Source organism: Artibeus jamaicensis, unplaced genomic scaffold (genome assembly GCF_021234435.1).
Source record: "Artibeus jamaicensis isolate MK-2021 breed Jamaican fruit bat unplaced genomic scaffold, CSHL_Jam_final contig_402, whole genome shotgun sequence".
In the NCBI taxonomy this organism is placed as follows: domain Eukaryota; kingdom Metazoa; phylum Chordata; class Mammalia; order Chiroptera; family Phyllostomidae; genus Artibeus; species Artibeus jamaicensis.
The window spans coordinates 18253849-18277433 of record NW_026521818.1 but is presented as its reverse complement, the minus strand read 5'-3'; the positions used below and the strand labels follow the sequence as shown (position 1 = coordinate 18277433).

At 42.7% G+C, this 23585-nt stretch overlaps 1 protein-coding gene across 1 annotated transcript in view; it reads right to left on the bottom strand.

Moving 5' to 3' along the window:
* Positions 1-2980: 2980 nt before the first annotated feature.
* Positions 2981-23585, bottom strand: part of LMNB1 (lamin B1) — a 48278-nt gene continuing 27673 nt past the window's right edge. The window contains exons 4-11 of the mRNA XM_037138220.2: positions 22880-23050; positions 21415-21540; positions 16379-16599; positions 15349-15574; positions 13847-13951; positions 10536-10655; positions 5868-5972; positions 2981-3522 (exon numbers count right to left, since the gene is read on the bottom strand). Coding sequence (XP_036994115.2) covers positions 3481-3522; positions 5868-5972; positions 10536-10655; positions 13847-13951; positions 15349-15574; positions 16379-16599; positions 21415-21540; positions 22880-23050 — 1116 coding nt within the window. The 3' untranslated portion in view covers positions 2981-3480. The remainder of the gene's footprint in view (positions 3523-5867; positions 5973-10535; positions 10656-13846; positions 13952-15348; positions 15575-16378; positions 16600-21414; positions 21541-22879; positions 23051-23585) is intronic.

Below are 23585 nucleotides of genomic sequence, written 5' to 3'. Positions count from 1 at the left end.
GTTCTTCCCACTCAACGCTGTTAAAACGGAGCTTCCTCTCCAACAACTCGAAATACAAATTCTGCGACTTTCACATGTATTTTGCCTAAATATTTTTCCTCATTCCCATGAATTTGGCTCTGAATGTCCCTATGGTAAGGCAGGCAAATGGCAGAAATACAGAATCCCAAATACTGTCTCCTTTGGCGCGCCTGATTTTTTTTTAGGGGGGTAAGAGGTAGGGGTAGGGTAGGGAAGAAGATTTGGCCCCTACTTCAGAATTCTGGGTCTTACCAAGTAAATGTTATGGAAATACCAGGACCTTACTTCAAGGGTTCAAGTTTGAAATCCCACACTCTCCTGTGGTGGTACTTCCCAAAATTTACATCCATGCTGCTATTACTTCATGCAAAAGAACTAGAAAGAATGGCATTTTGTTCAGAAGTCAATGATCCAGAAGCACAGATTATTTAAAGATTCTTTTCAATTTCTCATTTCATTTTTAGCATGTCTTTTGGCCAGAGAAAGATGAGGCATTCAAATGCATTTCCTTGTAGATTTAAGATTTGATGACAGGGTAAGAGTGAAACCAAGAGGAACACGACTCAGGACAATCACATCTCTCTTACAAACATACACATAGGCAAGTAAATGACAGCGGGCTCCACTGGCAGGGACAACCCTTTCCTCCTTCTACTATAAAACTGGTCAAGTAGAATGAAATGTTTGTTGTAATACAGAGCCTCGCTTAAGAAAACAAGAAATGTCCAGACATCACAGAGGAATAAAGACCTGAAGTGGAAATCTGGAACGGGAGCCTTGGGGCCGGGGCCGGGGCCAGGGCCAAGATGTTGAGTCCGGTGGAGGAGAGGCGCTGGCCCCCTGCCTGCGCGCCAACAAAGCGCGGAGCGGCGCCCCACGCCTCCCCCACCTGCCGCTGCCTGCCAGCCCGGAGCCAGGGCCGATTTCCTTCGCCTGGACTCAGGGAGGTGGTCATTTCGCAGGAGAGTGCACCCATGAGCTGCATCACCGTGAGTTTTCACTACCACGCGGTAAAAGGTCCGAACCCCAAATTACTCCGTAGCGGCACCATCAGAACCCTGGGATGTGGACCAGTTGAAGATGAGCTCACAGCGCTAAAAGCCCCCGCGACGGAGCAAAACCCCGTGGGGCAGCCAGAAGTGTGGCTAACAGAAAAATCAGCTACCCCTCCCCAACTCAAGAAAAAAAATTAGAGATAGAACATGAATATGTTACAGTAACTTTTAACACGCAGAAACGATAATAAAAAATAAGTTGAAAAAAAGAGCAGACAAGTGCGAAAAAGAATCAAAGGCAGCTTCGGAAATGAAAAGCGCGAATGAAATTAGAAACCCGACGGCACAGAGCAAACGGAGTACAGGGCTCAGAACAGCATCAGTGAGGTAAATCCAAAGCAGTTACTGAGAACACAGCCCTGAGAAATCTAAAACATATGAAAAAGGACAAATTCAAGAGCAGTCTAAGAGAAATCCCAGAAGGGAGTAACAGCGCATGGAGATGAGATAACAGTCAACAAAACGAGAACATGCAGAATTTTCTTACATGAAAACTCAGAGCAGAACGTGAGGAACAAAAATAAATGAGTAAAACTAGGGGTGAAACATAATTGAAGACAAAAATGCAAAAGCTGGGTGAGGGACTCGTGCTTGTTATAAAATAGTTCAATATGCAATTTTATACGCTATCTCGTTAAGGTCCGTTGACAAGGAGACACGTTGAATGCGCAGAGGCAGCGCGCGCTACGGCCTCTCCAGGGCTCGGCGCAGAGCCTGGAGGTGCAGCTTGCTTTCCGGAACGTCCAGTTAGTCTCGGGTGTGTCGGTGGGACTTGACTCCACAATCTGCTGCCCACTCATCTCGGGGCAGAAAACTTTACTCGAAATTTCACTAGGGTATATACTACTCTTCAGAATCACGACTGCCAATTTTTCTTAATTCTGAACTAATTCAAAAAGTGTTGGTCTCTATAACTTAATTTGTCCAGCAACCAAGTACTGGAGTGAATTCTGATGACAAGAACCCCATCTTGTGGCAACATTTTTCACAATCAAGTGTGGCCGCACGCTGCCTTGCCAGCCTCACTCGGAAGATAAATCTGCATTGAGAAGTTATCATTTCACCTGCTTCGGCAGACAGACTTCCTAACCCAGCATTTATCTTGTGTCCGTGACGGCACCAGAGTGTGCCGTAAATCTGCAGAGCGCAGTGATGCTGGGACTTTGTGAGTTATTTGCAGGGGAAAGCTGGTAGTCTGCGCAGCTCACTGCGGGAATATTTTAGCAGGAAAGCAAACAGACTTGGGGTTAGCTTCTGAAATGTTACCATCTGGTAGGTATGGTCCAGATATTCCTACAAAATGAACTCACGTAACTAAAGCAATCACAAGACAACTTCTAAAGCCCGTAACAAATGACACCACAGTTACCCCGTGCCTGACAAAGGCACCCCACCACGGCACAGGCCTACCTGCATTTCTCACCCTTCGAACTGCAACCCTCTAAAAGGAGTCTTTTAATCAGTTTCATTTCCCTATTTTAAGACAGTAAATCTAGGTTCTAGAAATAAAATTCCCATTTTTCCTCTGAAAGGAGTGTCTTCCTCAGTGTCTTTCCCCACTGACCCACGTTTCTGTTTGGAAAGGTCTTATATCGTTACTTAAGCTAAAAAGCGTAAAGCTCTGAGCACAAGTTTAAAAAGACAGTGGATTAATATTAAAACAGCTTTTTATTTGTTAATGTCAGATAAGAAATTTAAGCAAGTTACACTATCTTAAAAAAAACCCACGACTAACGCATTTTAAGAGAAACCCTCCCCCGCCCCCTCCCCCCTTCCCCTCGAAAATTAAAAATGTAAGAGAAGTAACCATAAAACAAAGTTTTGTGGAATCCTTCATCCAGAGTGCTTACATGATTAGGTTAATATTGCCATCTTACAAAATTTCTCTTTTCTATTAAAAAAAATTGTAGCCTTGATTGTTTATTACAAAAAATCTCATTACAAAATTCCGGTACATTGAAAAATGCTCCCCCCTCCCTCACAGCACCGTTATATGTAGCAGAGGATAATCAAGAGCAGATTGCTAATCCAGGAGAGCAATCTTCAGATTAAGCCCAGACACACAGTGGTTTATTGACCCTCCCCTCCTCTTCTCATAAGAACTTAAAAAAAAAAAAACACATACATACAAAAAAATGCCAAAAAAATTTGAGGGACCCTTTCCAAACAGTACAGTTAGTTCAGTGTCAATAATTCACATCTTGCAACAAAGTGTATGGATATGATTTCTTTTACAAAACTTCAGTGTCAAAAAAAGAAATTAAGGCCATCATATTCGCAGCTTAAAAATTCACATAAAGGAAATATAAAAATATTCTGTGCTTCGGAGAAGGCTCTGCACTGTATGTAGGTAAGGATTACCATACTTTTTTTTATTTCAAGGAAGACAGTTGACTTGAGAAGTTTACATAATTGCACAGCTTCTTTCAGATGCTCTCGGGGCTCCCTGATGAAGAAAACAGAAAGAAAAGACCGCACTGAGAACGTGGATCACAGTATTTTAAAGTAAGAGGCACTGCGGATCTGCATGACCTGTCCTCTCACTGTCCCCTTTAACCATCTCCTGGGGCGCCTCCCCAGACACTCCAGCAGCTGCCAGGACAGGGACTCTCGCCTGCAGCTGCACATTCAGATCCCAAGGAGCTTTAAAAAATCCTAATGTGGGTCCCTAGATCAATTTAATGAGAATCCATTTATATAAAATGTCAAAGCTCCTAATTTTAAGTAACTCTAATATGCAACTGAAGTTGGAAACCACTGTCCGTTAACATCCTTGTGGGAGTATAACTTGTGAACCAGACGGGTGGGTGGATGCCATCCTGAACAACCCCGCCCGAGAACATGCAGCTGGATCAACTGTCACATCCTGAAGCATCTGCGCCGGGTTCATCCTCAAATGCGAACGTCACCAAAAAACCTCGTCAATTCGCAAGGCAACTGGCTTCATTCTCTAATGCGAAGTCCAACGAGCTGATCTGCCCTTCCCTCTTCCCGCTTTTGAACCTTGATATCATTATTTCCTCTGATCACACAAGCTTAAAACTTTGTATATCTTTAACCTCTATTTTTCTTCTCTCATCTTCAAGTTCAGCCACTGGGCCTAACAAATCTCCATTTAAATAATCCCTCAGAGTCTCCGCAATCTCCCTTCCAGAGTCAATGTCTCTGATGTGGTTTCAGTGTCTTGCTCTGCTCCAAGGTGTGCAGCAGCTACTTGCCTGGGGCACTCCGGACTATGTCGATTTGACACCCACCTTCCAACTCTGCTTAGCTCACACACCCTACAATGCAGCTGGATGCACCGACGTATCCTGTGCTTAAGTCTTGCCATACCCCCTACAATGAATTAAAGATTGTCACAAATTCTTTGCCACCCTTCACATAGCCTGTTATGGACCTAGCCTTGAAGAGATCCAGTGCTCTTTGTCTTCACCCTCTTGGAAGCCAGCTGCCATGTTGCAGAGCTTGAGCTAAACGAGTGATTAAAAGCCACATGGAAAGAGACATGGTGGACATTCCAGCCCCAACCAAACCAAGCTCTACTGAATGCAGCTAGCTGCATGGTTAACTGCAGTCTCCATCACGCAGAGCAAAAAACTGCCCAGCTGAGAGCCCGAACCACAGAATCACAGGAAGTAAGAAATGATACTTTAGGCCACTAAGTACTGGGGTGATTTTTTTAATGCAAAAACAAATAATTCAAACACCCTCGGATCATCATCACCTGCTTCTCATACCCAAATACTTGCCCATCCTTCAAAATACTGAACAAGGATATTTCCCAAGGTTCTTCTCAACTATCCTGGAGGCCCAGAGAGCATTCTCCACCGTCTGACCTACTACCCCTCATGGTCTGAGCCACTGGTCTGGCACCTTAATCTATCTTACATTGTTATTTTACTTCTAGTCATTATAACCCTTCTCATTAAGGGCAGGAAATGGATCCCGTGCTTGGCTTCTTAGTGAAGCCAAGTCTAAAGTATCTGTTCTTAAATATTCCCTGAAATGTATGAAGTAACCAACCAAAAACTCATTCTACCTCCTATAACCCACCTAAAGTGGCTCCCAACAGTGGGGACCAAACACATAAGATGATGTTCATTTGGAGCAGGATTGCGACTAATAAAGCAAACAACCAGAGTTAAATCTAAAGACAAAGTTTTATAAGAATAGGAATTTTGATTAATGATCAGACTCAAACAGCTTGAGAATATAAACTGAAGGCTCATTAATTATTAATAATTCCAATTTAATTAATTAAACTCAAATGGGAAACTTCTTTATTTCAAGGCCTCTCAAAAACCCAAGCATCAGCTAAAAATCTAATTTAAAATTAGATGATTAGGAACTTAATATAGTAACAACTTTATTTTGTACTGAATTTGAATATTGCTGTTTTTTTAAGTTTACATGCAGATACTTACTCTAACTTAGTGATATAAGTTTCTCAATCACAGAACCCTTAGGTAAATAAGTTTAAGCATGCAGTCTAATATATATATACTTATTCATAAGTGTTATGCATGTCCTACCATAACATTATGTATAGTAAAAAATAAAAGACAAAACTGAAATTGGATATAATGAGAAAAAACATTTTGAAAAGGCAGGCATTGTGTTCTTGCAGGACCCTAATGTACTACTGTACATGTGCCCTCAGGAAAAACAAAGCCCACTTGGAGACCGCTGGGCTGGCTCACCAAGTTCAAGGAAAAACCCAACTCCACTACTGGTTTTTCTTCACATGTAATTCTGTTAATAGAACTAAAAACAAATATACTGAAGTAATACCTGTGGGCGGAATTCTTCCTGGACAGCCACTTCAGCTGCTTCCTCCTCCTCCTCTTCCTCTTCAGGTATGGTTGTTTTAAAGACTGTACTTCTCTGAGCAACCTCCTAAAAGCAAGAGTAGTTTGGTGTTAAGTTAAAGCCACACTTAAAATCACAAAGGTTGAGAGGGAGGGGAAGCTTATCTTTACTTAAGTTTAAGAAATAGCATTCCTACATCAGGGCTAAAAAAATTTTAAGTAGTTTATCAGTAGCTTTAGCTGCTGAACAGGAAGTTTTTGCATAATTAGTAGCAGTTCTTAGATCTTCAATAGCCCCCCTGCAGGGGGGCTACTGGTACCCAATTTGAATCGCCTACTGAGAAGTTTCCACTGCTTTTCATCCCATTCTGCCACTAAGAATTCTATAAATGATCTGGCACACTAAATTCTTTTCACACTCAACAGGAATACTGAGTATAAAGCTCTCGCCTGGCTCCAAGCAAAGAGAAGGCGCTAAATAAATGCTGGATAAAATGAAGTCTCGGGCCAGCTGCTGCGGTCTCAGGGACTGGGGCAGCACCGGGACCAGCTACCCAGGGAGATGAGAAGGACGAGCTCCTTTCATTTCTTCAGCAAGCGGCTCCTCTGGAATGAAATGGAATCAAGACCAGTGGGCACTGTTTACTGACAACATACTAGTGGAGCTATATGCACTGTATTCCACATATAGGACAGACCTCCTGTCACTGCCTGGCAGTGGGACAGAGAAACCACTTCCTTTTGTACCAAAAGGCTCAAAAACAGATGACTCTCCCGTAGAGGCTGCTGGCTCACATAACTGCAGCACTGTTTGTTTTTGTTTTCTGGTTTAAGCACAGAGCTAAGCTGATGACCTGGCAGCAAGTAAATGAGTGCGCCAGAGAGCTCTGCCAAGCATCTCATTTTACTGTGTCCCATGTGCTAAGATCACTCAAGAAAGACAGCTCCTTTGGAGGAAGAGCAAGACGCCAAAGTAATGTCAGTGAAAGCGTATCTGCCGTTTGACACAGGTCAGCTAGTGTCAAATGGCAGAAGGAGAAAATCAAAAGTGTCACAGAAATGAGACTTCATTTTTTAATATGTCCAAGAATAAATCTGTGAATAAAATAAGGTAGCACAGTATTTCGTGGGGAGTTTTGATTTTTTTTTTTTTTTGCAGGGCCAGGGAAGATGAACTATTCTGAGTCTCTCAGCCAGAAATTTCAATTCTGTGCAATCGGTCTATGTCTGCAACACACAAATAGCCATTTTCATGAGCATCTGCCCGCTTTAACCAAATTAACACTATTTTTTTAAAAAGCATGTAAATCTTTAGATCAATTACAATTATTTGAACCAAGATATCAATTGGGAAATGGTAGCATGCAAAACAAAAAAGATTCTCAAAAAGCTTTCTAAGTACCCAGGTTTCTTCACCTCATCTTAAAATAAGGGGCAAAGAGTCCAAACCTGTTAACAGAACCCTCATACTCCAGCCTCCAGCAGCCGTGCCCAGTGTGCACATCCACGTGGAAACGCTGGCTCCTAAAGCCCACGAGGCAGTAAGACATCGGCCTCAGATGAGGGGCTTAGAAAACAGCAACTCGCCCGACTGGACTAATTTTTAATGACTTCAACATAACTACTCTTCATGCGAGCCATCAGGTAAGCACTTCTCATCTGCCAACACTCAAAAACCAGTTACTCTAATGTAGAAAGCCTGTACAGAAAAGGAATGAGCTAAATACTGCCTCAAAATTTAGACAGAAAAATAATAGAGGTAAGTGTCTTTACCAGAATAATTCCTCTCAGCAAGACACCCAGCCCTGTGAGTGCCCTGAACGGCAGGCGGGCACGGTCTCTGCACAGACCCACTCTGGGCGGCCCAGGCACAGCCAGCACACCCGCCTCCATGGCCGTGCAGTGACCGGCTCCCAGAGCAGCTAGTGTGCTCGTCTCGCCACACCTCTATGCTCCAGACGGCTTGTTGGTCGCCTGAAACCTCCACAGTGGGAGCAGTTATACCACGCAAATCAGTAAATGCCACAAATCTGGGCAGTTTTTGTTCATGGAGGAGCTGACTGTTAAGCTCTGATGCCTCTGTATACACATGTAATCACTTGCATACGCAAAAGTTCCAGTTATGCTCATATTCTACAAGGCACAGAGACAGTGCTTTATTTTTTCATTCCCCTCATACATAAACACTTTATTTATCATCGTGACATTTGCTGTTTTTAATCATCTAGCACACCCTCCCTCATTTCTCAGTAAAAACCCCCAGTTTCCCCGGATACTCATCTCTCCCATGGAAGAGGTGTGCGTCACAAGGAGGTGAGTGTGACCCAGCTATGGCAAGGGAAGGAGACGCAACTCCACCAACTCTGTCCTCCTGACTCTAGGACTGGTTGAGAGGTGGGCATGTGACCCGAGCTGGTTCTCTAAGACTGAAGCCCAGGACAAGGGCCTGCCCGGGAAGGTGCCCTCTCCCACCCAAGCCAGTCTGAAACCATGCGCCTTGAAGAGCGACCAGCTGGGAGGCCACTGGGGACGCAGAGACAACAGAACGCTGCTCGTGGACACTGCATAAGCCGACAGATGGCTAGTATCTCTGGATTGTTGGTTTCATGAACCCACAGATTCCTATTATTTTAAGGCCAGTTTAACTGGCTTTCATTGGGTTTTCTGATACTTTCAATGACTCAGCAAGAAGAAAATATACGTAGAAAATTAAACTGACTTAAACCAATTAACTTCAATCTTACAGAAAAGTGGTCTTTACAGTGGTAATTATAGACTGTTGCAATATGGTCTGGGACCTACTAATAATCATGGTCTTACAGCATTAAATAAACAGGTGCCAAAAGTACTCCTCTGAAATAAGTAACTATGTCGTGATACTGCCTATGCTTCCGACACAAGTCCTGTAATGAAGCCTAGCAAGCAGGAAGCCACAGTTTGTTAAAAGGTCTGAAAGTTGGTGGTTTGAAGTATGAAGGGAAGTAAGAGCTCAGTTAGCTTTCTGGAAACATCACCAATAACACTACCTCAAGGCATATCCCATGTTATGGTACCTGCTTTGTTCACATCATTGTAGCTGCTGTGTGGGCTTTTAAACCCGCTGCATTCCAAATATCCTCCTGTTTAGGTTACTGCTCACTTGGAACACATTTTGACACAGAAAAAAATGGCAAGTTACGGATGGTAACTAGAGTCCAAGGCTCACAAAAGTCTATTTCATCCACCTTATAATAGTGCTTTTCAACCCAAGCAAGTCACCATTCATAACAATGTTTTGAAAGAGACGTGTACGCTGCCAATTTCAGTTACTGGGGTGACGAGCAGCACAGGAGCCACAGTAATTCCAGCACTTCTGTGGCAGCACCAGCGACAGCTGGGAAGGATCCCAGTGCCAAAGGCAGCAAAGCAAGCAAGAGCTTCTGATTCTGTACAGAGAGCAGGAATGTCCAGCACCTTGAAGTCTGTGAATTACTGAAAGCATTTTGTAAGCACTCCCCCACCCTGAAAACCCAGCTAGTATTTGGAGGTGAATTCCCTCAGTATAAAATCATCGGTTTTATACTGTCAGATTGGCCAACAATATCACGCAGCTACACTGAGGTCTACAGAGAAGAAATTCGGATGCCGTGTCATCCACAGCCTCGGTCTTAGACGAGAGCCACTCTTCACTCCTCAGTGAATTCCTTCCACAGAGCCGTCAGCAGGTGTCCGCAGTGGGGATGGGCGGGAGGGTGGCCAGGCACAGGGCTTCTTGCGGAAATACCTCAGAGCCCGCAATGAATGCTGTTAATTACTTTATTTCTCTGAACTTAAGTGAGGGTCCATGTTTGATATATTTTAAAAAATTTATCCAATAAATTCTTACTGAATGCCTATTATGTATCAGGCATACTGCCAAAAATAAATCAGAACGGGTCCGTGCCCTCCAGGTACTTGTGACTCCAGTGAGAGGGGACAACCTGACCAGCGCGGTGCAGGGCCCGAGGGCCCGAGGTCTGCACCTGGCTCGCCGGGAGGAGAGCAGGAAGCCCCACGGGGCACTGCGGTCTGACCCGAGACCACGCCGTCCTTCCCAGACACGTCCGTCGCTTGTGTGTGTGTATGGTGGGGGCAGCACAGTGACTTACCTGACAGCTGGGGACAAGTAAGGTTCTTTAGCAAGAATGTTGGGACTGACATGTTGAAAACATACACATCACATAGATCTTCAAACTCCACAATCTTCAAACCCCAAATGTCACAAATACTGAGAGCTTGGTGGCAAGATTAAAAACATGACCATTGAGTAAGAGACCAGATGCTGTTCGACACATCTCCCAGGACTGTTTCACTTATATTATTCTCACTGTATCAATACTACCTCATCTGTGTGGTCTTAACTAAGAGAGGTGAAGAAACTTGCATAAAGGCACAAAGCCAATGTGCAGTGGAGAGTCTAGGGCCTGGGGTAACAACCCTACCCCAGGGGTAACAGTCCTTATGCACTCATATCTCATTCCTACAATCTGAAGTCTGCCTCAGGCGGCCTGGGTCTAATTTAAGCAATCGGTTAACTTTGTATTTCAATTTGGCTTTTGCAAAGCAATCGCATTTGCTGTGACAAACTTCTGGGTGAAATGGACATGGAAGTGGTCCTGATGCAGTGGCATACCTCTCCCTGAGAATTTTTCAGTATAACCTTCACATCTTCACCAGTGCCCCAGGAGTTCTGGTTCTTCCAGATGAGGTCTGTCGGAGGACTGGCTGTGACACCAGCGTTTGCAGCCCAGATCTGGGGGGAAAAAAAAGGCCATCAGTCTACTCAGAACCCGGCTATCCCATAGGCCAGTGCCAACAACATTATGAGTTGACTAGCTCACAGGACTGATTCTATGTCTCAGAACTGTGTCCTAGCTTCAGACTTGCTGTGTTAAGTAGCAGCGTCAAGGAGAAGCCACAGAACTTATCTAGGCTTGCTTCAGCTTCCTCATCTGGTAAGTGAAAATGATGATGACACAGGGCTCTGAAGTCAAGTCGCTCACATTGACATCCTAGCTCCTCTACGTGTCCGCCAACCTCAAGAAAGTGACCTTATTTTTGTCTTCCATACCATGGAACAGAAATGGTACCTTTAAAATGTGAGGCTATCATCAAGAACAAGTAATCACGCGCATACAGTGGCTGGCCCACTCAGTGAATAAGAGCTCTCAGTGTTGCCACTCTATTATTCCATGGGTTTTATGGGCCCACCTTCCTGTTAAGGGAGCCTTCGACCCCCTCCCATAGTATCTGTCCTCCAGTGGCCTGCAGCAGAAATTGAGGAGATGACTAACTTCTCTCAAACCTTCTATATAGCAAAAAGCCTATGGAGAATTCTCATGGAAACTGGTATGTCTCTAACCAGGAACAGTGTCACAACACTACGGAGTGTGTGAAACTGAGCTTCAAAAAAAATACAGGAAATGGACACATCATCCAGCAGTCAATGGATAACATGACTGCCGTTGAAATAGGCAAAACAAAGATTTTTCCTTCTCAACAGCATGAAAAATCCTGCCATATTTTTAATGTATTTGTTGGCAGAAGAGTGCGGGTGAAGCGGAGAAAACATTAGACTAGAAAGTGCAGGTCTGAATCCAGGACAGAGCACTGCATTTCTATGAACCTCAGTGTCCTCACCTGTACGGATACTGCCAGCAGCCTGATCTTTCTAAAGATCACACGGAAATGGGAAAGTTCTCTAACCCATAAATTTTTTTACAACAGAACACAGGCAATCTGATGGCAAAAGAAGACTGGAGATGGTATAGGCAGGGATATTTTTAAATGAGGGAAAAAACCGTACAAATTCCTGATTAGGAGAGTCCTTCCTCTTTAGAAGCTCGCTTGAAGCTTCCAAGCCTCCACCTGCATGATAAACGCAAAGGCCCAGGGGGCACCTGCCGGATCAAAGTGGAACAGCAGTGTATTCCTAACTGCGAGCATCGCTGGTCACTGGTCCACGTGGAATCACACAGCTGGTTTGGTGTGAATAATAACCAAGGTATCAGTCATTTTACTGACGACTGGTCTAGGCTAATTTAACCAAAAATTGTTCAATATGCAGCTGTATGTGGCTCATGAGCACCCAGACAGGGTGGTCCAGACTGAGACCTGCTGGAAGGACACGAGCAAGCAGGAAGACGCGGTTTGAAAAAAAGTTACATATCTGACACATTTTTTAATATTGATCACATGTTGAAATGATAATATTTTGGTTAGACTGAGCTAGGTAAAATGCAGTACCAAAGTTAATGTCACATATTTCTTTACTTTTTTAAAATGTGGCTATGAGAAAGTGTAAAATTACATATGTAGCTCTCTTATTTCTGTTCTAGAGTTTTAAGCTCATCTTTGCTATTATTGCCTTCTACGATTTTATAGAACAATCACTTACAACTACTACGATGTTCCAAAAAACTTCTCACATTTAATGCTACCGACTAGGGAAAAACATGTACTGCGTTATTTTGTATTATAATTGAGTTCTCCACTAGCCCTACAGACTAGTCTCTATTTCAGTCCCTGCGGAACCACAGGCAGTGGGAAACGCAGATGATTGGCATAATGGTTTCCCATTACTTTAAGAGATAGAGAGCACTCTGAAATCTGAATCTTCTGAATTAAAATGTTAGCTACTTTCCACTACATCACGCAGTTTCCATAAGACATACACGACTGAGCAATTTTCTCTCACTATAGTAACTACTAAGGAGAAGAAAGGATAATGTTGTTAGGACATTTGTTCCCATTTTTTCTCATTATTATAAAATTAGCATCTGATATTTTCACAATGTGGCATCAGGCTCTATGAATACTTTTTAAAAGAGAAGTTCTAACCTCTTGAGCCTTTGATCTTATACACTAAGGTTTATATCAATCAAAATGTAAAACGTGTTTAATAATTTTTAAAAAGAATCGATAAAGACAGTCATCTCTACATTCTTTAGGATAAAAATAGTGACTTCTTGAAAATCACTATCAAAGATAACATATATTATTGTCTGCAAAATCTACTTACTAAGAAAAGGCAAAGAAACCTTGTATCTGATCTATGAAGTGTTCTCTAAAAAGTGAGCAAATGATATTTAGTAACTATTGAAGATGTGGTATGTCAACCACATAGAAAACCATTTAGAACTCAAAATAGAATCAGAATGGCACATGGCCCATCTTTCTAAGTCTAGAACCTTTGACATTATGTAAAAACTACATATAACTTGCGCTAACGTTTTAAGTTTTAAAGGACTGACTCCATACGACAGTGCCTATCACCAACTGACTTCTATTGAAAACACAAGTAGGTCCTCATCAGCATGGCTCAGTTGCTTGGGTGTTGTACTGCAAAGCAAAAGGTCACTGGCTCAATGCCTAGTCACTGCACATGCCTGGGTTGCTGGTTCTGGCTCGTACAAAAGGCAACCAATCGATGTCTCCCTCCCTCCCTTCCCCTGTCTCTGAAAGTAAAAATAAAGAACAAAACATAAGTAGGTCCCTATCCCAACACGAGAAATGGTGACTAAAAGTGAGGCGGGGCCTGGGCACCAGCAACACTGGTTCTGAGGCTCGTCCGAGACTACAAACTGCTGCCCCATGGCACAGCCCCGGCTCGCACAGGCTGCCTTCCTAACTGTGCTTGATGCCCGGCAGGGCCTGCTGAACTCCCCTGGGCCACGATGCTAAGTCGAGAGGCAGCGGTTTTATAACTACTAGCATAGACAAAATAAAAAGAATTCATAGATCAATTCTTTACTTTTAGTAGACAATTGTCACTTTCAAAAACAAAACTTTTAAAATCTTTAACAGCATGTACAATCCCTAATAATGTCAAAGACATTATTAATGCCCAGTTTTAAAATGCTTCTCTTTAAGCCAAAAATTTTCTTGAATTACTTTAACAGTTAGGTAAGACAATGAAGTTCAATGATGAACAAATTCACTTACTGTAACAGTCTGGCCTGCCTTCAGCACGTATCTTGAGGTATATTTGTAAATGACTGATGTGTCTCCAATTTTTCTGATCATCTCCCAGCCTCCCATTGGTTGATCCTATTCACAAAACATAATTAAAAAAGGTCACTTCAAATATAGAATTATGGAACAATCAAATAAATGAATCTATACAGGTAGTTAATCTAGCTTTATGATTTACTTCATATTATTCATATTTTCCTATTAGAAAATGAAAATATGGCTTTGTCATTCAGCAAAAACAGTAACTTTGACAATGTTGCAGCTTAAATGATTAAGATACTTAATTTTAAAGAGGGCAAAAGTGGAAGAAAGGGGTGTTTTAAGTTCACGTGGGTCTTTTAAATTCACATTTGTCATAATTATAAATATCTAAAACTTGATTAATTTAAGCTTAGAAACAGAAGGAAGAAATGACGTCTCTTCTCTTTTGCATCTGGACCACTTCTGGCCACACTGAACTCCCTCACCTAAAAGCAGAAGGGCTCACAAACGGTGAGTGGCACCAGCAGCCAGGGCCAAGGGCCACCTCGAGGCCCCCGGCCGCCCAGACCTGCCTGACAGCTGAAGAAAGGCACAGGACGTCAAGGCGTCGGCTCCCCTGGCGCACAGCCCTTATTCAAAGACAAGAATAAACCAGGCTGAGAGCCAGCCTCAGAACAGCTCCAAGCAGGGCTGTGCGCCTTCTGAAACACGGCCAAACTATAACAATGGAGCAGCAGAGGCTACTCTGTTCTTTAGCAGTTTAAGTCGTGGCTGAGGCTGAGGGCCTGTTCTCTTCAGCATCAGAACGGCCACTGCTCCTTTGCCCATCCAAATTGTTTCTTCCTCCATGTGCCAGACAGTGTTCATGCCCTCGCACCCCAGACCTGCCTCCAGCATCATCTCACACCCCGGAGCCCCAGCTTCACGAGGCCTAGTCAGACAGAACCTTCACCACTTAAAGCCCCAGCTCGAAACTCCACAATTCCCTCAAATATTTTATGTTTACTTTTAAACAAATAATTTTAAGACAGGGCTTAATACTATTCTTGATATAAGTTAAATCATTAGCATCTGTTCATTCATTCATTTAGAGAGGAAAACACCGTCTGCATATATCTAAGTCTGGCTCACATTTCCTTCCTTTCACAGAGAATATCCGCCACTTACATCCACACTCCAAGTTTTTCAGAAATCTGGGTGGGGCAGGGAGGAACAGTAACTCATCCTCAGGAAGGCCGCTGCGACAAAATGGCCAGAAGTGGCGGCGGGGGGGGGGGGGGGGGGAAGCCCTGGCTCTTTTGTAAAGGGCTAACGAAGAAAATCTTTAGAGCATCCACTCTTCTTCCCCCTCCTACTTTAATTTGTATTTTCTTCATGAATTTAAGTGAAGACTACCGAATCCATGTAACTGCTGAGGTTTTATTACAATTGCAAGATAGCCCACCAATCAGCAAAGCCTTGCTGGGGAGAAAAATGGGCCTGCTTTTCACCTGTTCAGAAGTGTTCTTCAAGCGGATAAACTTTCCATCAACATCTATCTCTTCGATGCAGACGTTCCCAGTGGCTGAAGCGGAATGAGAGATGCTAACACTGCTGCTCGCCTCCGACTCTTCCACGTCGACTCGCTTCCGTTTTCCTCTAGTCGTGCGCACGCTGCGGCTGGAGGATGCTCGTGACACGGTCACACGGGAAGAAGGGCTTGGCGAGAGCTTCAGTCTGCACAGGAAAAGTAGGACGTGGGTTTGTGAAACACAGATGCCCTCCTAGCTTAAAAAATGGGTACTGCTATCCCGTAGGTGCCTCGCTAAAGGAAAACACTACTGATGATTCTCTTAGACAAAGGCAGCGTCTGTCTTAACTGAGATAAACCTCTTTGGGTTAGGATGCCCACCATCAATTTTATTTTATCTTTTAAAAAGTTGTAATTTGAATGTTTTCCCCATGAATAGAATATAACCATAATGCAGAAGGTTGTGAAAACGGAGGAAATCATCCCACCTACCACCATGCTACCACGGACACTGTTAGATTCAGTACTTTTGGTATTGTCATGCCTGTCTTCTTTTTTACAAAATTAGTCACAATGTACATGATATTGAAATTGAGTGGTTTTTTATTCTAAATCACCTACTTTCCTCTGGAACTTTTTTCTGAGAATAGGTGTTAAAAAGATTCAACACTAACCAGAGTTGAAAAATGAGTATAAAGTCTCTTTCAGCAAATCTGGTATTTTACAACATATTAAATTATCAAAACATTTTAAATCGAAAGGAAAGGCCCCATCCTGACACAGTCCAGCACACTTAACTAATAATAATAATAGGAAAGACTGCTTGTGCAATGGTTGTTGCTGAGGTACATTCCTACACTTCAACAGCTAGGTGTTAAAAGAAATGACAGAAAATACATAAAGTTGCCTTAATTGTTTTAAAATAAAGCTCAATCCTATCTACCTTTTTTTAAACAAAGGGGCAGGGCAGAGAGGAGACTATGAGGTAGGGAGGCACGTAAGTTACTCACCTCTCTTCTTCACCTTCTAAGAGTTTTCTGTAAGCACTGATCTCCATGTCCAGGGCTAACTTTACATCAAGCAGTTGCTCGTAATCGCTCAGCTGCTGCTGCATCTGATCCCGGATCTCCGCCACCTCTCTCTCTTTGTCAGACAGCATGCGCCGAGAGTTGTCTCTTTCTTTAGCAAGCAAGTCCTCCAACTCTTGAATCCTCTCCAAACATGCTCTAGACTTCGGATGCAAGCGAACGCATTTACTTTCTAGGAACGTTCCCACACTCGCACAAGGCAGCTATTTTAAACCATAAACCACCTCCTGGACTAGTAAACAAATAGAACCCTAAGGAACATCTAACAGACGAAGGGAGATTTTGATTTTAAGAAACTGAAAACCAAAATTCCTCTGATAAAAACACAGCTCGCAGGGAAGTTTTGGCTTATAAAATTCCTCAAAACAAAGACATATCAATCAAATGCGTTATAACATACATATAATTTTTCTGTATTCAGCCAAATAGAATTTTAAACTGTGGTCTTAATAAAAGTCAAGCCTGGCTCCCCGACAAGCCTTTGAGCTCAGAAGTATAAATTAACAAAAGTCTCGAGTTGAAAAGAAACTCATGGACAAAAGGAACAGGCGTAGGTTTTAGAGAACTGCTGGAACTGTGTCGGGAACAAAGAAAAGGGATCCCCGCGGTCCCTTCAGGGGCCGTGCCTGCTCACACTCGGTCGGCACGTCAAAACCACGCAGCACAGTGCGGTCTGTAAAACACCACTGTAAATGTAAACACTTCACATCTGATGTTTAAAAAAGGAGAAGTCACACATCCTAAACCAGAAAGTTCACCTTAGAAACCTTGTGCTGCACTAGGTAATTATTCTTCTGTATTTCTCCAATATATTCTGTATTTCTATTCATCTCAGTAGCCTCAGAGAGTGACAAAGTAACCAACTCACAAAGACTGATGGACACAGCTTAGCCCCTGGAATCACAAACGGCTGCACTGGAGCAGGATGGAAATGTACCTGGTACAAAAATTAAGTCTGGAAAACTGGAGATAGAGAAGGAGCTCTGCACTGTGCAGGAACACTACACTCTAAATAGTAGATTTATTTCTCACAGGAGTATGGGTAAAAAAATTTTAAACTGCTTTTTATGTGTACGGGGGTTGAACAAATAAGTAAACAAGATAGCAGAAACCAGGTTTCTTACTCTCAGAAAGAAAAATTACAGGTAAGCGAGAAATAAGCCTAAAATGAGCCCTGAGGTACAGGATATGAGTAGGAGACATCAGTATGAACTTGTGTTTAGCTTAATATAAATATAGGTAGACAAATAAGTGTGCACACGCAGATTAGCATATGTACATGTATTACCTAGCTCTGCCCTCAAGAGGGCAGAAAAAATACAAGCTGGGCCTGCAGCATCTTCCATTTGACAGTACCAGAAAGCAAAGCAGTGCTCCGGGCACAGTAGCCCACCGGACAGAACTACTGATGGCCAACGCTGGAACAATCCGAGCCAATAAAATAATGGAGTACTGGATTATAACCCACAGCACAAAATAAATATCTAATAGTTCATGCTGATATAAACAAATGAACGAATTAATTGATAAACAGGGGAAGAAGAAACAAACCTTTACTTAAGCATCCCACTTAATAAACGTAGATTGTCCCGCTTCTGGGGGTAGAGCTGAATTCCTGCCCTTCTTTCACACTTGACAGCGGGCTGGACTCAGTGATTCGCCACTGAGCAACTTGCTTCTCAAGAACAAGGTATGGCAAGGGGAAAATAGCAACTTGACAGTGAAGAAACCTGGCAAACACTACCATAACCAATGACAAAGGTTAACATCACCCATGACACAGCATGGATGTCATGTAATCCCTGACATGATGTAATGAGAAGGGCATTTAAGCCCATGACCCCAGTCTAATCATGACAAACCCAGACTGGGCACACTGTATGGGATGCCCAGCTAGTCTCCCCAAAACTGCCATGGTCGTGAAAAACAAGGGAAGCCTGAGAAACTCTCATGGACCAGAAGAGACTGGGGAGATGTGGTCGACAGTGACAGGAAATGTGATGAAACCCAAACACGAGTAACAAAGTGCCAACCAAGGGGGGAAACGGGGTGAGAGAGACGGTGTAACTGCCTGCGCCATCCTTCCAACTCTTCAGTAAATCTAAATTATGCCGAAGTAAAAAAGTTGTTTTAAGGATAATCAATCAATTACAATTCAGAGTGGCGTCTGACATTCTAGAGCAGAAGCAGGCACTCATCTCAGAGTGATACCAAACATAATCCCTGCCTCCAAGAACTTGCATTTACATGCATTTGCAGAAAAACATGCTCTAAACTATTTTTTTTCCTCTCAGGTCTCTTATATTTTCTTTCCTCCAAAAGAAAAAATATCTAAACTCAAAACGCCTCTTCTTCCATCAGTCCCTTCACGGCAGTCCCATGTGGGAGCCACACAGCACGGGCAGCAGGAGGGACCTAAAGGAGCTGGTGGGAGACATAAGCTACCCAAGGTTTAGAGATGACCCGCCTGAGCCTAGGTGTGTAAAGCCCAAAGTGTCCCTATTTGTCTGCCTCTGATGCTACAGAGTTCTTTAAGGGGGAAAAATCAAAATGTAGGCATAAAAATGTTTTATTTTGAGGTTTACCCTGGATTATTTTGTAGTTGAAGTACAAATATTTCAATTATATTTTAAATAGCTGCACTATAGCTGTTATCTAGTGAAATACATAGAATGCAACATGAAAAACAGACCTAGATTCTTCTGCCCAATTCTACCATTATCAACTTAGGAGACTCTTGGCGCTCACTAAACCAGTGTCCACGTTTACAAAATGAAGAGGTCTAACCAGATTATCTGTAATACCTTTGACTCTAATATTTTATGACTGACTTCTACTGGTCTTGGATTTTTTATTTTGTAGTACATAACAGTTTATTGTATTAGTTTATTATGCTGTAGCTGCAAAAGCAATTTCCAAAGTCTGGGTGTTAGAAAAACAAAAATTAGATATGCTTTCAGAGTGCCGCTGGAAATCCCTGCAAGTCAAAGAGACTTCTGACCAACCAATTAATTTGGCCAAAGTAAAAAAATCTACATAGAAATGCAATATATGAAATTCCTAATTCCAAAACATAATACTGCTACCATCTAGTATTTAAAATATTTTCTAAAGTCAGCATTTTAAAGGCTATGTCGATTTTAAATACAATTTAAGAAGCACTGTACTCTGCTAACGTGAGTCAGATCCCTGAAAGGAAACACTGTGGCCTAACAGGCAGCGTGATGAAACCGATATGACTCAACAACAAACACTACTAAACAGACGAACAATAGGAAAATACCAAGAAAGATGGCTTATGTCTCTTTAGTGATCTTTCTAAGGCTAAAATTTAATAAAGATATTCCTCAAGATATACTGTTTATCGTAAGATCTGATACCAGGAAAGAACAGAGGAAAAGATCCCTACTCCCAGACCCACAACAGAGAAATTTAAAACTATTCTGGTCGAAGGAGGTGCTCCTCTCCTGTTTCCTAAGGAGTTTGCTCCAAGAATCCCCTGGGCCGTGCCTAACACCATTTAAAATCAAGTAACCTGAGCCCTGGGTACTGCAGCTCAGTGGATTGAGCACTGGCCTGTGAACCAAAGGGTAACTGGTTCAATTCCCAGTGAGGACACATGCCTGGATTGTGGGCTAAATCCCCACTTGGGGGTTTATGAAAGGCAACCAATCAATGTTTGTCTTTGCACATTGATCTGTCTCTCCCTTTTTCTCCCTCCTTTCCCCTCTCTCTAAAAGTAAATAAAATACTTACTTAAAAAAAAGATTATCTGTTATATTCCTAAAAGGAAATCTTTGAAGTGAATGAGTGAGGTGTAAAGTGAAAAACTGGGAACTGGGAGAGAAACCCACTTGTCAAGCGGGACTTGCAGTCTTCGGGCAAGTCACCCGACTCAGCCAGTCTGTGGTTGGACCCAGTGAACCCAAAGGTCCTTCAGCTTAACTGTCACATAAAACTTCAAAATACTAACAGGACAAAAACAGGTCTAAAATAATCTTTATATTTATTGTGTGAGTAACAAAGTACACATATGGGCAGTGTAAAAACTTCTAATTTTTTATAGTACTCCATTTTATGTAAGTCACTGCTTTGTTTTCTAAATTCCTGCAATAAATGTTTTCCATTTTATAAGCAGGAAAAGATTTTACTAAAAATAAAATAATAAGAAAAATAAAGGTTTAATCAAGAATCAGATAAAGTTAGTCTTATGTGGAAAGTTTAAGACAGCGAGATTTCCTCCCTTGAAGCGAGCAGGAGCTGAAGCGCTTCCCAAGTAGCTGGGGCGAGCAGCCGATGACGAGGCACCGAGCACCCCGTGACTGCACATGCGCTTTGTGCCCCCAGCGTCGCCCTGAGACCAGAACAGACTTCAAGCACCGTGCGCGCCTGCGTGAGCTACACTGAGAGCACACCATCCCGTAAGGATAGGAACCCCCACAGCACATCCCGCAGCACTGTCCTCTGTCACTCGCTGCACCAATGAATGGATGTCACTAAATTCTTAATACACAGATTAATGCTATTTCCTGAGCGAGAACTTGTCTAGAGAAACACAAAGCACTTACCGCCCACAAAGAATCTTTGCATGTTTTTCTTCATTGTGCCTTCCAGTGTGAATGAAAAAGGAGTTTGGTGGGAAGAGCACTGTGTGGAGAGGAGGCTGCTGGGTGGGGCAGAAAACCTGGGTCCTGGGGTAAGACCTGGGATAAATCAGCAGCCTGCTTCTCAAGGACAACTCCCTTAGCTCTGGGTAATCTATTAGTTTAAGAATAACAGTCTTCTGATTGGAAGAAGCAATGAAAAAAGGAAAAATCCTGGGAGCACTGTAAAACCAGAGTGCAGAAAAACTCTACGCTCTCTAAACACGGCACCAGGCAGAGCGAAGCCCCACAGACTACCATGGCGGGGTCGGCTTTGCAGTTCAACTTCGATTCTGCTTAGGGGAAGGTACTCACCTCTTTCTGTAGGTTAGAAAGCTGAGATGAAAGGCTCTCAATTCTCATACGACTTTCCATCAGTTCTTCCCTGGCACTGTTGACAGTAGAAGTATTCATCTCTGATGCTAGCCTGGCATTCTCGAGCTAAAAGAAGCAGCAAACCAGTCAGTCTTATGTGCTGAATTAGAACAAATGAATGAGGAAGCATGATTCATCTTAAGGTAATTTCATTTCAAACCTAAGCCCTGCTGGTAACTGGCTGATGAAACAGGAAGTTGGCAGACATGCAAAAATTACTGTGTTTTAATGCATGAGCTAATATACCTGGGTCTTTACCCAAAGTTTATGACTTCAATATTTCATCTATTATATCACTAACATCTCAGACACCACAACTAATAAGGAGACTGGGCAGTAGCAATTTAACCACAGTGACGTTGGGGGGAAAACAAACATCACATATCCCTCAACCACAAAATATAAAGAAAATAGGAAGAGAGCACTGATAAATTATTCAAAACCAGACAGAAACACTTTTTTTCAGAAGCAAAAAAATAGCTCCTCAGGTAGATTCACTATCCTGTCCCTCCGAATGCCCATAATATTCTGTTGTACACGTGTCTCGGGCACACTTTCTGTGTCGTCTCTTCCCTGGTCCCTCTAAGACCGCAGTCCAGGTGATGGGCCCAAACACTGGCTCCTCCACGGCCCAGTACAATGCCCAGGACTGGGGAAGTGCTGGACAGCTGAGTGTGGTGGTCAAAAGACCTCTCCTATCCACCAACCAACTGCTGCTTCATAAAATGGATTAAAAGCAACATGACCAGTTTAAGGCCATGCAATAGAAATTATTTTCGATATGCCTATGATCCCAATTTTCTAAGTCTTCCGCTAATAATTCTTTTTAATCAGATCATGTAACATTTAACACACTGGGGTGAAAGTATTTACTAGGAAAGCTTGTATTTATTGGGATTTTATGAATTTCTGCATGGTCTGCTAATACAAGTGGGAAGTGTCTATAATACTTTTTAAATATAAAAAAGTGTCAGAGGAAGAAATATCAGACTTTTCATTTGGCCTTTTTTCACAAAAGGCCCCAGTGTGGTGGTCACAACCTGTGCACAATGATGACCTGAGGTCAGACCACATGCAGTTCAGCATGGTCAGTACTTGTTATTGGAAGAAAACGATTTTCGAATGGCTTGGGTTTTACTACTACAACATGACATGACTGATCAATGTGACAGAGATAAACCCTCACCTCATACAAAATTAGAATAACCTGACTATCTCTGAATAATTTCTGGTAATGTTTACTTTATAGATAACTGCTATTTTTTACAAATCCATTTTCCATATTTATGAAGACCAAGGGAATTCATTTAAGAAAAGGAGAATACACAGACACCAAGCCATCTTCTCCGGGGAACTGTGAGCGGCGGTGGAGAGGTGCGGCCAGTTCCCAGGGGAGGCTGCTTACCTTGGCGTGGTAAGTCTGCTCCAGCTCCTCCTTGTACAGCTTGACCTGGGCATCGTGCTGCTCTCTCATCTCATGCAGGGCCTGAGCCAGCTTGTACTCGTACTCAATCTGACGCCCAGAGTCCACCTCCACCAAGCGAGTTTCGTGCTTCCTTCTGGTCTCGTTGATCTCCTGGGGCGGGGAAATTATATAAAACCAAGTTACACACCACAGCTGCACCCGTGCAAGTCTGACAGCCACCTGAAGCTTCAGGAACCAACCTCCTCAGGTCTATCGTAGGGCAGGCATGTGAACACGCTTTTTTTGCCTTCGTTTTCAAACGAGATTTTTGAGATGGAACTAGTAACAGAAATGGTAGCATCTTGAGCCCTGGGAATTTTCTTTCTTTTTAGTTGCATAGCTATTCATTTCTCTGAAGGCAAGGAATGGCACGGAAAGTTTACTAAAGAACCATGCAATCATGGATGACTATGTATGTGTACTGAATAGTGACTGTTTCTCTAAATTGTCATATTGATGATCCTAAAACACCTCTGGAAAAAAGTCCACATGAAAAACTTGTTGGGACAGCTTCAACTAGAAAATGTGTACACAACGAAGCTATTTTCTTAGACATACTAAGATGCAACAGTGGGCAGAGAAAGCTAATTTACACGACTTATTTTAAGAGCTGGTGCTAAGGTATCAATATCAATTGATACAAAAT